The 15,043-nt window shown below is 44.0% G+C and overlaps 1 protein-coding gene across 4 annotated transcripts in view; it reads left to right on the top strand.

Moving 5' to 3' along the window:
- Positions 1 to 15,043, top strand: part of LOC109867273 (SLIT-ROBO Rho GTPase-activating protein 1) — a 148,119-nt gene that overhangs the window by 64,084 nt on the left and 68,992 nt on the right. For all 4 annotated transcript variants that reach the window (XM_031801749.1, XM_031801745.1, XM_031801747.1 and 1 more), the window contains exons 4-7: positions 900 to 962; positions 6,971 to 7,150; positions 8,143 to 8,271; positions 14,301 to 14,522. In XM_031801749.1, coding sequence (XP_031657609.1) covers positions 900 to 962; positions 6,971 to 7,150; positions 8,143 to 8,271; positions 14,301 to 14,522 — 594 coding nt within the window. The remainder of the gene's footprint in view (positions 1 to 899; positions 963 to 6,970; positions 7,151 to 8,142; positions 8,272 to 14,300; positions 14,523 to 15,043) is intronic.

The following is a 15,043-nucleotide window of genomic DNA, read 5'->3' on the forward strand; positions in this document are numbered from 1 at the left end:
CTCTAACTAAGAGTTTCACTGTTGGTGCTCTAGCCAACTCCCCTGGTATGCTGTGTTTGTCATCCCAAACATGTATGGCATGACGACAAGAGCGTAGAGGTGTTGGCTAAAGCACATTATTCAGATATGGCGGCTAAGCTAGAGAGTCCCGACTCCAACCCATGACATTCCATTGGAGTGTTGTTGACTGTGTCTGCAGTGGCTCACTCTAACATGGGTGTTTGTGGCAACTAGGATGTGTGCAGATCCACCTGGATCAGGGAGGTTGCTGACCTCAGCAGAGACACTTCCTCATTGGCTATGGCGTCATGCCCATACAGGAAACCACAGTTGTGGTGGGATAGATCATGTTTCACAGCCCTCTGAGGGCTGGGAAAGGCCTCCACAATGAGTTAGGGGCCAGATAATAGGGTTTGTGTGAGACTGTGTGGAAAACTGTGTGCTAATGCCCAGGTAATACATAAGTTGAATGGGATATCCATGTGCCTTATCACATTTTATACAACAGGTGGGTCTAATCCTGAATGCTGGTTGGTTAGAACCGCATTCCAGCCGGTGTCTATTCCGCATCTGGTCCGCACGCTGCCAGTTTGAGACCCCTGCTTTAACTCTGCATCAATCAAATAACTGTTATTTCCCCGTAGGGAGAATCTCAGAAATATTAATTGTGGGCTCATGTCTGATGGCAGATTTAATTAATTAATTTGAGATCTCTCTCACGCCATGCAGACAGACGGCTCTATGGGCAACTCTCTCTTTTTGATGACCTCATTACCAGGCTCTACTCTATTCCCAACTCTGTATACTTGTTTGTTCCATGTGACAATGTATAAATATGTGACTGTACTGCAAAGATGATAGATGTCTCGCATTGAACACTTTCTTTCTCTCTTTTTCAGAGTAAGGAGATAACGTTTCAGCTTCAGGAAGACTTGATGAAGGTCCTCAACGAGCTTTACACTGTAAGTTTGAATGTGTCATTTAATTGACTGTTTCCTGACTTACTATATCACCACAGTTCGAGCAAGGAGCCAGATCTCTCACAGGATGTATAAATCTGAAGCATCCGTTTCGAACTTCTTCTCACCACCAATTCTGTCCAGTGTCTGGAAGTGGGAGAAGAGGGCGCGAGATGAAACATGGCTGACATTCTGTTCAGTTTTCTGTTCCCAAATCTAGAATCTGTTACGAACAGAGTGGACTAAGTTTTGTTGACTTGACCATTTCTCGTTTCTCAAAACTGCATTGTTTAAAAGGAATGCAAGGGCGAATTGAGTTATTGCACAAGTGCACTTCACAGATTTGGCGTTCCCTAACGGAAATAAAGTGCATTCGGAAAGTATTCAGACCCCTTCCCCTTTTCCACATTTTGTTACGTTACAGCCTTATTCTAGAATATATCCCCCCAAAAAATCCCTCATCGATATACACACAATACCCCATAATGACAAAGCAAAAACTGTTTTTTCTATTTTTTTTGCTAATGTATTAAAAATAAAAAACATCCCTTATTTACGTAACTATTCAGACACCTTGCTATGAGACCTGAAATTGAGCTTTGGGGAAGTGTACCAAAAAATGTCTGCAGCATTGAAGGTCCCCAAGAACACCGTGGCCTCCATCAATCATAAATGGAAGATATTTGGAACCACTGAGACTCTTCCTAGAGTTGAACGCACTAGCCAAACTGCACAATTGAGGGAAAAGGGCCTTGGTCAGGGAGGTGACCAAGAACCCGATGGTCACTTTGACAGAGCTCCAGAGTTCCTCTGTGGAAATGGGAAGGACAACTATCTCTGCAGCACTCCACCAATCAGGCCTTTATGGTAGAGTAGCCAGATGGAAGCCACTCCTCAGTAAAAGCACCTCAGACTGGGGTGAAGGTTCACCTTCCAACAGGACAACGACCCTAAGCACACAGCCATTCAACGCAGGAGTGTCTGCGGAACAAGTTTCTGAATGTCCTTGAGAGGCCCGGCCTTGAACCCGATCGAACACCCCTGGAGAGGCCTGAAAATAGCTGTGCAGCTATGCTCCCCATCCAACTTGACATTAGCTTGAGAGGATCTGAAGAGAAGAATGAGAGAAACTCCCCAAATACAGGTGTGCCAAGCTTGAGGTACCCAAGAAAACTCGAGGCTGTAATCGTTGTCAAAGGTGCTTCAACAAAGTACTGAGTAAAAGTCTGAATACTTTTTAAATTGATTTTTTATTCATTTATAATACATTTTACCCCCTTTTCTCCCCAATTTCGTGGTATTCAATTGATAGTAATTACTATCTTGTCTCATCGCTACAACTCCCATACGGGCTCGGGAGAGACGAAGGTCAAAAGCCATGCGTCCTCCGAAACACAACCCAACCAAGCCGCACTGCTTCTTAACACAGCGCGCATCCAACCCGGAAGCCAGCCGCACCAATGTGTCGGAGGAAACAGCGTGCACCTGGCTACCTTGGCTAGCGCGCACTGCGCCCGGCCCGCCACAGGAGTCGCTGGTGCGCGATGAGACAAGGATATCCCTACTGGCCAAACCCTCCCTAACCCGGACGACGCTAGGCCAATTGTGCGTCGCCCCACGGACCTCCCGGTCGCGGCCGGCTGCGACAGAGCCTGGGCGCAAACCCCCCTGTTAAAAGTCTCGCTATTGTTACTTTACTGTTGCTCTTTAGTTACTTGTTACTTTTATTCATTTTTCTTATCGTATTTTTTAAAACTGCATTGTTGGTTAGGGGCTTGTAAGTATGCATTTCACTGTAAGATCTACACATGTTGTATCCGGCACATGTGACTAATAACATTTGATTTGATGCTTAATTTGCTCCCATTTGTTAACAACACCGGTGGTGTATCTTGGGTATCACTGTAATCAGGTCACATGTTAGGAACAACTCTCGGCCTTAAATCTTGAGTAGGGCACTAAGAAAGGGCTCCCAGACCAGTGTCTACCTGGTCATGCCTTAAAGTAGCTGCAGGCTTCTATGTTGATCTGCTTTCCCTGCCATCTGTGGAGGATAGGCTGGTCCCAGAACAGTTTGTGCGGTCTTGCCTACTCCTATGGTCATTGTCACAAACGTTTCTGATGTCACAAACGTTTCTGACCTTGGGGGAAGGCAGGGCGCTTAAACGACTGATCAATATTTAATTCAGCAGCATTATTGCTGCTTTCAGGCCTGTTATAGGGGCAGCAGAGATTCAAGTCCCCCAAGTGGCCATTGTTACCCTAATAACATGCTAATACGTCCAGGTAGAAGGGTATGGCTTGTGTGGTCTACATGGCCTTGGCATCTTCCCTCTCGTATAACCTACTCACATATATTCTATGACGCGTAGTTTATGTACATTCCCATTCATCTGGTGGCCATACTATCTGCTGATTTTCTAACCTTCTGATGTTGATTCTGTTAGAAGGATAGTTTGATCAATGGCTAGCGAGCAGTTGGGATCTTTCATTGACCAGAAACTAAGCCAAACACTGACCAGAAACTAAGCTAAACACTGGAACACATAATATTCCAGTGTTATTTTATTTTTTTGAGGGCATTAATATCCCCATTCCCATTCCACAGGGGATAGAGGCCCCTAATGTTATGAATTAAAAGTGCTGCTGCAAACTAAACTAGTTGAGGGCATGATAAATAGAGTTTATCTATGGCACTTTGAGGGGCTATGAAATGTTAATCCTTGTGCATTATGCACCACCATATTAGATGAGTTCCCTGTTAACATGGACACAACTTCTTTACAAACCTCTCACCCATCCTCAATCATGAGGTAGTGAATGCGTGGCTCATTCTCAACCAGCAGACCACAGCCCTCCACGTCAGGTCAATAACATCAAATTAACTTAATCACTCTGCACCGGTGATTGTAAGTGGTCAGGGACAATTCCAATAATCGATTCCGATGTGTAACCACAAAACAGATATCATGCTATGATTACAGCATTGATTGTTATGGTAAAACACAAGTAAAAGATGGGGAACAGATGGGTTACTCTGTTGTCCCAGGAGACATTCAGCAGGGGTACAACTTCCCTGTAGCGGAATGAAGATTATGTTGTGTTCTACTTACAATCATCCATGACACGTGTAACGGCCACAGCTCAAAGTGTGTTAGTCCCTCTTGCTGTGGCTCAATTTGACCTGATTTACCCCGTGGTGCAGAAAAACACACACACACACACTCAGTAGGCGATTGCATCACACAGCCACAGGGGCCTGTGTGGCCAGGGCCTGTGAAATAACAGGTCTGGTCCCAGTCCTTCTAAATCTGTCCCTCTAAAAGAAGCAGGGGAGAGTCAAAGTAAACACACCAGTGGTGCTCCAGACCAGTAAGTGAGGAGTATGGCTGCGGTTGGTCGCCCCTCTCTGGCGCTCTCCACTGGTCCCTATTACGTGGCTCTGGCCACCAGCACAAAATGTACAGGGCGAAGTCTGTTGTTCCACCCATTACCAAAATATATTTTTTGGGGTGGAAAGGAGATGTTTAGGTTTTAAACACAGTCTGTATTTTAATTCCGATTTGAGGTTATAATGTATACCGGCCGGTGGGACTGTAATTTACTCTACGCAGAGTCTGTTCATTCTGTTATGCCGCATGATCTCTTTTTATTTTTTCCATCTGCTTTGGAGTGACTATCTTCAGTGGCTTGGCAGGGGATGGCAATAGTTCTGTTTGTGCCATCTTGCCAACTCCATTGCTACTGTATCATTGTCTGTTGGCAAGACAGCACAAATACATCTGGGACTCGGCTCTAGGGCTGGCCTGCCACCACAGGGGAAAGGGTGCTGGTTCTCTCCGACCCAGCGGGCCACAGTGACAGCCAGGCTAAGGCCTCTCCCCAGCTAAGGCCTCTCCCGCTGTTCACACTGTTCATGACCTCTAAAGATCCTGAAAGAGAGAAATGTGTGTTTGTCAAAGTTCAGAGATCTTATAGCTTTTGGGTGGTTTAACAAGCTAGCTGATTGAGACAGGAGGAAAGCAATTTTTACAAAAACGTTACTAGAGTGAGTAGGTTAGTTGTGACCAGGGCTCGAAAACAATATATAACAATCCATTGGTAGCACTGGTGCTCCCAACTTTAAAAAAGTTAGGAGCACCACGGAATTTAGGAGCCCCAGAAAATAAGATATATATATTGGCCCTATATTAATTCTAGCTAATCACATATTGTGCCCTAGAACCTAATATGTAACACTGTAAATACATTCAATTATTATAATAGCTAAAATGTTGATCAGAATACACAGTCATTTTTGGAATATCTGGTTTCTACCTTGTGTAAAAGCACTATTTTCCTACTGAGAAAATGGTACATTATCTCTTAAAAAATGTCAGGATCGTGATGATAACATCTTTTTATTTTATTTTACCAGGCAAGTCAGTTAAGAACAAATTCTTATTTTCAATGACGGCCTAGGAACAGTGGGTTAACTGCCTGTTCAGGGGCAGAACGACAGATTTGTACCTTGTCAGCTCGGGGATTTGAACTTGCAACCTTCCGGTTACCAGTCCAACGCTCTAACCACTAGGCTACCCTGCCACCCCATGCAAGATATCTGTCATTCATTCATTGCTATGATCATTTATCTCCTGAAGAAGAAACCATCACTTTTCCTTTCTTTCTGTACCCCCAAATATTTGGATATACTGGTGAAGTTACCTCATTGGCTAGCTAGCTGACAACCTGGTAACGGCTCATGGCATGGTTTATGAATGTAAAATGCATTCCTGGCTATCAGCTATAGGAAGATAACATTGTTGCGCCAGTAGTATGGGTCAGATATTTTGACCTGGTTGGGCTAGAAGCCATCTGGTTTCACTGTAGTAATAATGGTGCAACCATGACACTAACACATTTTCACTTCCTCGTTTCTCTAGGGTACTCAGAAACAACAGTGCAGAGAAGCCTTATCAAAAATGATAATATGGCAGATTATTTTTTGGTTTGTTGAATGTATAGTCGCACAGTGCTCTCAAAATACAACTTTTGGTTGCACAGAATCATATTTGGTCGCACTTTAGAGCCCTGGTCGTGATTCCCATTGGTGGTAATTGTTAGTCTCATTGAGTCCCTGCCTTAATTTCTGTCAGCCTTCCATTACAATCAAAGAGCCATTATGATGTGTTAAAAATAGTCTCTTGAACTCGTGTCATGGCCCTTGAAGAAATCGGGGTTTACTTGAGCAGCAGTTGTACCTGGCTATTCATGAGTCACTCCCTAATGTTTTCTAGTCATTTGAGTGTGAGTAATAGTAATAGCTCCCTCCTGTTTGGATAACAATGAGTCAAACAAAAGGAAGTAGCTTTAATCAGTGGGTTACTGTGGAGGTAATATTTCCCACTATGCCTGCGTCACTCCTATAGCTATAGTATTTGAACCTAGGTCTGCATATCACTTCATGCCAAGCCATATTTGGTGTCTTTTGAAACTCCTAGCCTGAGGTTTCATTGCTTTCCACTTCAAAGGGGAGAGAACAGGGCTGTGTAAGTGGTTTAGTCTGTCAGTCTGTCACCATCTGATCTGATGTGGGCCCTGCCTGCTGGCACCCCTCTGACGGCACTCTGCTTTGGGCTACAGCAGCCAGGGATGATTGGATGTCTGTGGGTGGATTGAAGTCCCTCTGTGCCCCATTACAGAGCTATAGCATTTCCTACACAACTCGGATGGATTCCAGCAAACTGCTAAGTGTAGATGTAATTCTCTGTAGCTGGAATGTCAAACTCAAAGCAATATGGTAAATGGGTACAGCAGTGAATCGTGTTTGTTGAGGTTGTAAGAGCATCATGTAAAAAGAGAGGTAATCTGCCTATGATTTGTGGTGGTGTAGGAGAGTCCTATTGTGAAGTAGAGCTGGAGTGATCTGTGAAGAGTGGGTGGGTAGTAGATGAAAGCTTTGTTTGTTTCAAAGCAGCCTCTGACTCTTACTGTGAGGTTGATTGACTCTGACCTCTTCATCCAACCCCCAGGTGATGAAGACTTACCACATGTACCACACGGAGAGCATTAGTGCAGAGAGCAAGCTGAAGGAGGCGGAGAAGCAGGAGGAGAAGCAGATCGGCCGGGCCGAGCCCGTCTTCAGCTATCGCCTGGAAGACAAGCACCAGAGACGCAGCTCCGTCAAGAAGATTGAGAAGATGAAGGAAAAGGTACAGCACACTTATGCCTGATTCACACTATAGGGCCAAACCAAGCCAAGCAAAGCTGTACTGGGATGGCCTGCTTATGCCTCCATCATAGTTGGTGGAACTGTGCTAGAAAAGACAACGTGAAAAGGATCAGAGCCAGCACAGTATGGTTTGGGATGGCACGATGATGTGAGAGAAGGGTATTGTGAAGGTCTTTACACTGGTAACGATGATAATGGTTGCTGAAGGGAAGGTTGGAATGTCTTCTCATTAAACACAGTTAGGGGTGAATCTCAGCCAGCTGCGATTAGTCAAGCTCAGACTATTATAGCTTCTATTTCTATGGTGATGCTCTCCTCTACATTAATATATTTTCCATTTCTATGGCCCAAACCTTGAACTCAGGTTGACATCCAGGTGTCCCTGAAAGTGTTTATCATTTGTAACAGAAACAGACTTCTATTGGCCAGCCAGACTTCTACTGGCCACCCCTCTGGTGTGTGTGTGTGTGTGTGTGATGGAAACCACACTATGAACACTATCACTTGCAGCCAGATTGCTTTGTGTTATTCTCAGAAGGAACAGGCCTGTTTTATGTTAGAACTCTGTGACCAATTGTTTAATGGCCACAGGAACAGCATTTTCTCACAGGCTCTTCCTGGAATGCGTTGGGATTGGGGGAAGCGTTAAAATATGGAAGACCGTGTCAGTGGGTGAGTCAGTGTCTATTGGCTAGTGACTAACAGTCTGTGTCTGGCAGGCAGCTAGGGAGGAAGGAGGATGTCTGAATGAGCAGGGCTACCAGCTCCTGTTTGCCAATCATCCTGAGTTGTGTTGTGAGTGAGCCACCAGACTGTGTACATGCAGACATGAAAGCATGCTCAGCTGTTCATAAAGGCATTTTTGCTAATTCATTTCTCTTTCTGTTTCTCTCTCTCTTTTTGTCTCGCTCTTTCTCTTCCTCTCTATTTGTCTCGCTCCCTCTCTCTCTCATTCATACCTATCTATCTCAGCGCCAGGCCAAGTACTCGGAGAACAAGCTGAAGTCAATCAAAGCACGGAACGAGTACCTGCTGACACTGGAGGCGACAAATTCCTCCGTCTTCAAGTACTACATCCACGACTTGTCTGACTTAATTGACGTAAGTAAACCGTTGGAAGAAACATCCAGCTAAAGAATAGACTCCTTCATCTGTACTCTAAAACTGGGAATGTTTGGTTGACAGTGTGTTACCGAACAGTGTCTACTCCCTCTTCTCTCGTTAATAACCCCTAGGTTGCATCCACATTGGCACCCTATACCCTACATATTGCACTTATTTTGACCTCAGCCCTAAGGGCCCTTATCACAAGTAGTGAACTATAAAGGGCATAGGGTGCCATTTCGGACACAACCCCAAAGATCTGAAGGAAATTATACACTGAGTGTACAAAATAGACTACAAGGTGTCGAAAGCATTCCACATGGATGCTGGCCCATGTTGACTCTAATGCTTCCCACATTTGTGCCAAGTTGGCTGGATGTCCTTTGGGGGGTGGACCATTCTTGATACAGACAAGAAACTGTTGAGCATGAAAAACCCAGCAGCGTCTTTTATCTTGCTCATTCACGCTTTGAATGGCACACAAACAATGTCTCAATTGTCTTGAGGCTTAAAAATCCTCCTTTAACCCTTCTCCCCTTCATCTACACTGATTTGAAGTGGATTTAACAAGTGACATCAATAAGGGATCATAGCTTTCACCTGGATTCACCTGGTCAGTCTGTCATGGAAAGAGCATAATGTTTTGTACACTCAGTGTATGTCTGCTGCAGAGAGACAAGCTGCCGGAGAGATTCTGCCACAAACGGAGAGCTGCTTCTCAGTCTAAGCCTCTCCTCACTCCAGACTTCAAATGAAGTTGTCTGCCACCCAATCAGTATTTTTTCAAAAATCCCATCTCACTGCTACAGAAAATTGTATTACTCTTTTTTTCTATCCTCATAATGCTGAAGAAACCCTGCCTTTCAGCAGTATTTTCTGAGTCCCTTTTTGAGGTCTGAACTGTGGAAAGAAACTGATGAGTTTAGCAGCAGAGCAGAAATCTGAGCGATGGTGAGAGAGGACACACACCAGACAGACTGTGGGATGGAAATTACTGAAGGAAGAGAATTAAAAAGCCCAGGAGATTATTAGCTTTTGTGATCCGAGCTACTCTACTATTCTAGTCCCAGTCCTCATATTATACACCATACTGCATGACTGACAGTACAGACAGAGAGTACAGACATACAGATAATACAGGGGCTTGCGAAAGTATTCACCCCCTTGGCATTTTTCCTATTTTGTTGCCTTACAAATAGATTTTTGGGGGGTTTGTATAATTTGATTTGCACAACATGCCTACCACTTTGAAGATGCAAAATATGTTTTATTGTGAAACAACAATAAGACAAAAGGCATGCATAACTCCCCCACCTTTTGCAGCAATTACAGCTGCAAGTCTCTTGGGGTTTGTCTCTATAAGCTTGACACATCTAGCCACTGGGATTTTTGCCCATTCTTCAAGGCAAAACTGCTCCTTCAAGTTGGTGTACAGCAATCTTTAAGTCATACCACAGATTCTCAATTGGATTGAGGTCTGGGATTTAACTAGGCCATTCCAAGACATTTAAATGTTTCCCCTTAAACCACTCAAGTGTTGCTTTAGCATTATGTTTAGGGTCATTGTCCTGCTGGAAGGAGAACCTCTGTCCCACTCTCAAATCTCTGGAAGACTGAAACAAGTTTCCCTCAAGAATTTCCCTTTATTTAGCGCCATCCATCATTCCTTCAATTCTGACCAGTTTTCCTGTCGATGGAAAAACATCGACAACATGGTGTTCTCGGGGTGATGAGGGGTATTGGCGTTTTCCTTTATGGTCAAAAAGCTCAATTTTAGTCTCATCTGACCAGAGTACCTTCTTCCATATGTTTGGGGAGTCTCCCACATGCCTTTTGGTGAACACTAAACGTGTTCACCAATTTCTTTCTTTAAGCAATAGCCTTTTTCTGGACACTCTTCCGTAAAGCCCAGCTCTGTGGTCCTATGGACAGATACTCTAATCTTCGCTGTGGAGCTTTGCAGCGCCTTCAGGTTTATCTTTGGTCTCTTTGTTGCCTCTCTGATTAATGCCCTTCTTGCCTGGTCTGTGAGTTTTGGTGGGCGGCCCTCTCTTGGCAGGTTTGTTGTGGTGCCATAATCTGTCCAGTTTTTAATAATGGATTTAATGGTGCTCTGTGGGATGTTCAAAGTTTTGGAACTTTTTTTATAACCCAACTGTACTTCTCCACAACTTTGTCCCTGACCTGTTTGGAGAGCTCCTTGGTCTTCATGGTGCTGATTGCTTGGTGGTGCCCCTTGCTTAGTGGTCTTTCAGACTCTGGGGCCTTTCAGAACAGGTGTATATATACTGAGATCATGTGACTGATCATGTGACACTTAGATTGCACACAGGTGGACCTTATTTAACAAATTATGTGTTTTCTGAAGGTAATTGGTTGCACCAGATCTTCAAATTAGTTGATTCGGCTATTTCAGACACACCCGTTGCTGACAGGTGTATGAAATCGATCACACAGCCATGCAATCTCCTTAGACAAACATAGGCCGTACAATGTCCTTACTGAAGAGCTCAGTGACTTTCAACATGGCATCGTCATAGAATGCCACCTTTCCAACAAGTCAGTTGGTCAAATGTATGCCTGCTAGAGCTGCCCCAGTCAACAGGGTGTGTGCTCGATTATATACACCTGTCAGCAACGGGTGTGGCTAAAATAGCCAAATATACTAATCTGGAAATGTATTAAATATTTAAAAAACAATACCTTATTTACATAAGTATTCAAACCCTTTGCTATGAGACTCGCATCCTGTTTCCATTGATCATCCTTGATGTTTCTGCAACTTCATTGGAGTCCACCTGTGGTAAATTCAATTGGTTGGATTGGCCCACATCTGTCTATATAAGGTCCCACAGTTGATAGTGCATGTCAGCGCAAAAACCACAAAAAAAGCCATGAGGTCAAAGGAATTTTCCATAGAGCGCAGAGACACAATTGTGATGAGGCCATTCCAATTTTTTTTTTTTTCACCTTTATTTAACCAGGTAGGCAAGTTGAGAACAAGTTCTCATTTACAATTGCGACCTGGCCAAGATAAAGCAAAGCAGTTCAACACATACAACGACACAGTTACACATGGAGTAAAACAAACATAGTCAATAATACAGTAGAAACAAGTCTATATACGATGTGAGCAAATGAGGTGAGGGAAGGGAGTTAAAGGCAAATAAAGGCCGTGGTGGCAAAGTAAATACAATATAGCAAGTAAAACACTGGAATGGTAGATTTGCAGTGGAAGAATGTGCAAAGTAGAAATAAAAATAATGGGGTGCAAAGGAGCAAAATAAATAAATAAAATAAATACAGTAGTAAATTATAGGTGGGCTATGTACAGGTGCAGTAATCTGTGAGCTGGTGCTTAAAGCTAGTGAGGGAGTTAAGTGTTTCCAGTTTCAGAGATTTTTGTAGTTCATTCCAGTCATTGGCAGCAGAGAACTGGAAGGAGAGGCGGCCAGAGAAAGAATTGGTTTTGGGGGTGACCAGAGAGATATACCTGTTGGAGCGCGTGCTACAGGTGGGTGATGCTATGGTGACCAGCGAGCTGAGATAAGGGGGGACTTTACCTAGCAGGGTCTTGTAGATGACATGGAGCCAGTGGCCTCAGTCATTCTTAAATGGAAGCAACTTGGAACCACCAAGACACTTCCTAGAGCTGGCTGCCCAACCAAACAGTAATTGGGGGAGAAGGGCATTGGTCAGGGAGGTGACCAAGAACCCAATGGTCACTCTGACAGACCTCTATAGTTCCTCTGTGGAGATGGGAGAACCTTCCAGAAGGACAAACATCTCTGCAGCACTCCACCAATCAAGCCTTTTGGTAGAGTGGCCAAACGGAAGCCACTCCTCAGTAAAAGGCAGGGCAGCCCCTTGGAGTTTGCCGAAAGGCACCTACTCTTACCATGAGAAACTAAATTCTCTAGTCTGATGAAACCAAGATTGAAGTCTTTGGCCTGAACGCCAAGCATCACGTCTTGAGGAAACCTGCCACCATCCCAACGGTGAATCACGGTGGTGGCAGCATCATGCTGTGGGGATCTTTTTCAGCAGCAGGGACTGGGAGACTAGTTTAGTCAGGATCGAGGGAAAGATAATCAGAGCAATGTACAGAGAGATCCTTGACGAAAACCTGCTCCAGAGCGATCAAGACCTTAGACTGGTGCGAAGGTTCACCGTCCAGCAGGACAACGACCCTAAGCACACAGCCAAGACAATGCAAGAGTAGCTTCGGGACAAGTCTCAATGTCCTCAAGTGGCCAAGCCAGAGCCCGATCTAATATATTTGGAGAGACTTGAAAATAGCTGTGCAGTGACGTTCCCCATCAACCAGACAGAGTTTGAGAGGATCTGCAAAGAATAATGTTTAAAAACTCCCCAAATACAGGTGTGTCAAGCTTGTACCATCATACCCAGGAAGACTCGAGCCTGTAATCACTGCCAAAGGTGCTTCAGCAAAGTACTGAGTAAAGTGTCTGAATACTTATGTAAATGTGATATTCCAGTTTTCTTTTCATTTCCAAAATTTTCTAAACAGTTTTTGCTTTGTCATTATGGGGTATTGTGTGTAGATTGATGATTTTTATTTGTTTTACACACTTTTTTTATTCTATTCTATTATTCTATTTGTGTTATTTCATAGTTTTGATGTCTTCACTATTATTCTATAATGTAGAAATTGGTAAAAATCAAGGAAAACCCTTGAATGTGTAGGTGTGTCCAAACTTTTGACTGGTACTGTATGTAAATATTTCAGTTTTTTTTTTAATTTTCAAAGCAAATTGTTTTTGCTTCATCATTATGGTGTATTTTGTGTAGATTGACAAGGGGGAAAAAACTATTGATCCATTTTAGAGTAAGGCTGTAAGGTAACAAAATGTGGAAAAAGTCAAGGGGTCTGAATACTTTCCGAATGCACTGTACATACACGCACTGTACATACACACATTATCACATCTTTAGCTTGAATGGGGTGTGGGAAAGACCCTGCCCCTTTAACCAATATTTGGGAATTGCTGATGTGTGTTGCAGGTCAGCCATCCCGTCTCTCATATCACCACTCTGTACTATGTCTTCTGTTCTCTACTCTACCTACCAAGCAGATGGCTTTGTTTTCTCCTCCAGAACCCAGACCTATAAACGGGTCATATTTATACACTAGCTACCTGGGATATTCTTTTTCACCCTTAAAAATGATGTACTGCACCATTTCTCCAGTGTTGCCAGGCCAACACTGGTGAACGCTCGGTACTTTTAGCGATTGTGTATTCCAGACAGACGGTGAGGAAGGGCCATTCTGGGTGCTAAAATGTGCACCTCTTCCCTCCCTCCTGCTCTCTAGCCTATGTAAATCACGAGGGTGTGTGTGTTTGTACCTGTGTGTGAGCTCCTGCGTGTTTTGCATGTGTGTTTGTGCGTACCAGTGTCCGTGGGTGTGTGCATACACTTGTTTTAGTATGTTGTGCAATCTGTCATAAGAGTTGACAGTCAATTGTTAAATAAATTATAGTTGATGAATTGGACAGATAACATCCAATGTAATGTGGACAAGCAAGGCGTTAGGTAGCCTGGCAGACAATGCTCCTGTGTCTGGGTGTCTTCATCACCTCCAAGGCTGTCTGTGTGAACTCTCAGGCCCTGGCTTACCAAGGTCCTAGTTAATGAGATCCAGCATCAGATGTTGGGAACATTATTCAGGTTCTATAACTCCGGGCCAAGCCAGCAGTCAGAGAATGTATCAGACTACTCAGTTAATGGCCAATGATGTTCATGACTGCAGTGTGTCGAGAGACTAAGAGAGCAGACATTGTTGACCATGTTGAAACCATTACAAAGTTGTTGGTTTTTCCATGAACGTATGTGTTTTTGCTGGAAAAGAAATGTCATGTTTTAGGACAATCTGCAGTTAGTCTTTTTTTAAGACCTTGTACCATGGCTGGACTTGACATTTTAGAAGCTTCTCATCAGGTTGTCAGAAGTTGCAGTAAACGGGGCATCCTGATCCAATACAGTCTCATCTTCCCCTCTACCAGTGCTGTGATCTGGGCTACCACGCCAGCCTGAACCGTGCCCTGAGGACCTACCTATCGGCTGAGTACAACCTGGAGACAAGTCGCCACGAGGGCCTAGACATCATCGAGAACGCCGTGGACAGTCTGGACCCCCGCAGCGACCGCCAGCGCTTCATGGAGTTGTACCCCACAGCCTTCTGCCCGCCCATCAAGTTCCAGTTCCAGCCCCACATGGGCGATGAGGTGAGACATTGAGACCCACAGGCTTGTTGTTCTTTGTGTCCATTTCTCCATCCATCTATCCACTCAGCCATTCATTCATTCATTCATTCATCTATCCATTACTGTAGTGAACGCTAGTGCTGTTTGTCCTAATGGTTGAGGAGACCTCAGTTTTTTTAACAGAACCAATATGTCCAGTCCTATATGCTGTATAGGGTGGAAGTGAGGTTGATTTTAAGGTCTTGTACTAAATGAGCCCTGGTTTTGGCAGCTTAATTGCACAGTTTTACTGTGTCTGTGCCGTCAGAGGAGATGTTTATAGGCTGAAGCCAATGGCAAGCACGTCTCATTTCTCAGACTCAAGTGAAATGGAGCAGCGCAACACGCTGAATTAATTTGAGTCGTTGGCTCTGGGGTCCCTGATATCATGTCTGTTTACAAGCTATTGATCTGTGGCTGTCTGGATTCACATCTGGGTCAGTGATGTTTGTGGTGTAGTTTAAAACACATTTCTGATGTCTTTGCCATTTTAAAATAAGATT

This window comes from Oncorhynchus kisutch, linkage group LG22 (genome assembly GCF_002021735.2).
Source record: "Oncorhynchus kisutch isolate 150728-3 linkage group LG22, Okis_V2, whole genome shotgun sequence".
Classification (NCBI taxonomy): domain Eukaryota; kingdom Metazoa; phylum Chordata; class Actinopteri; order Salmoniformes; family Salmonidae; genus Oncorhynchus; species Oncorhynchus kisutch.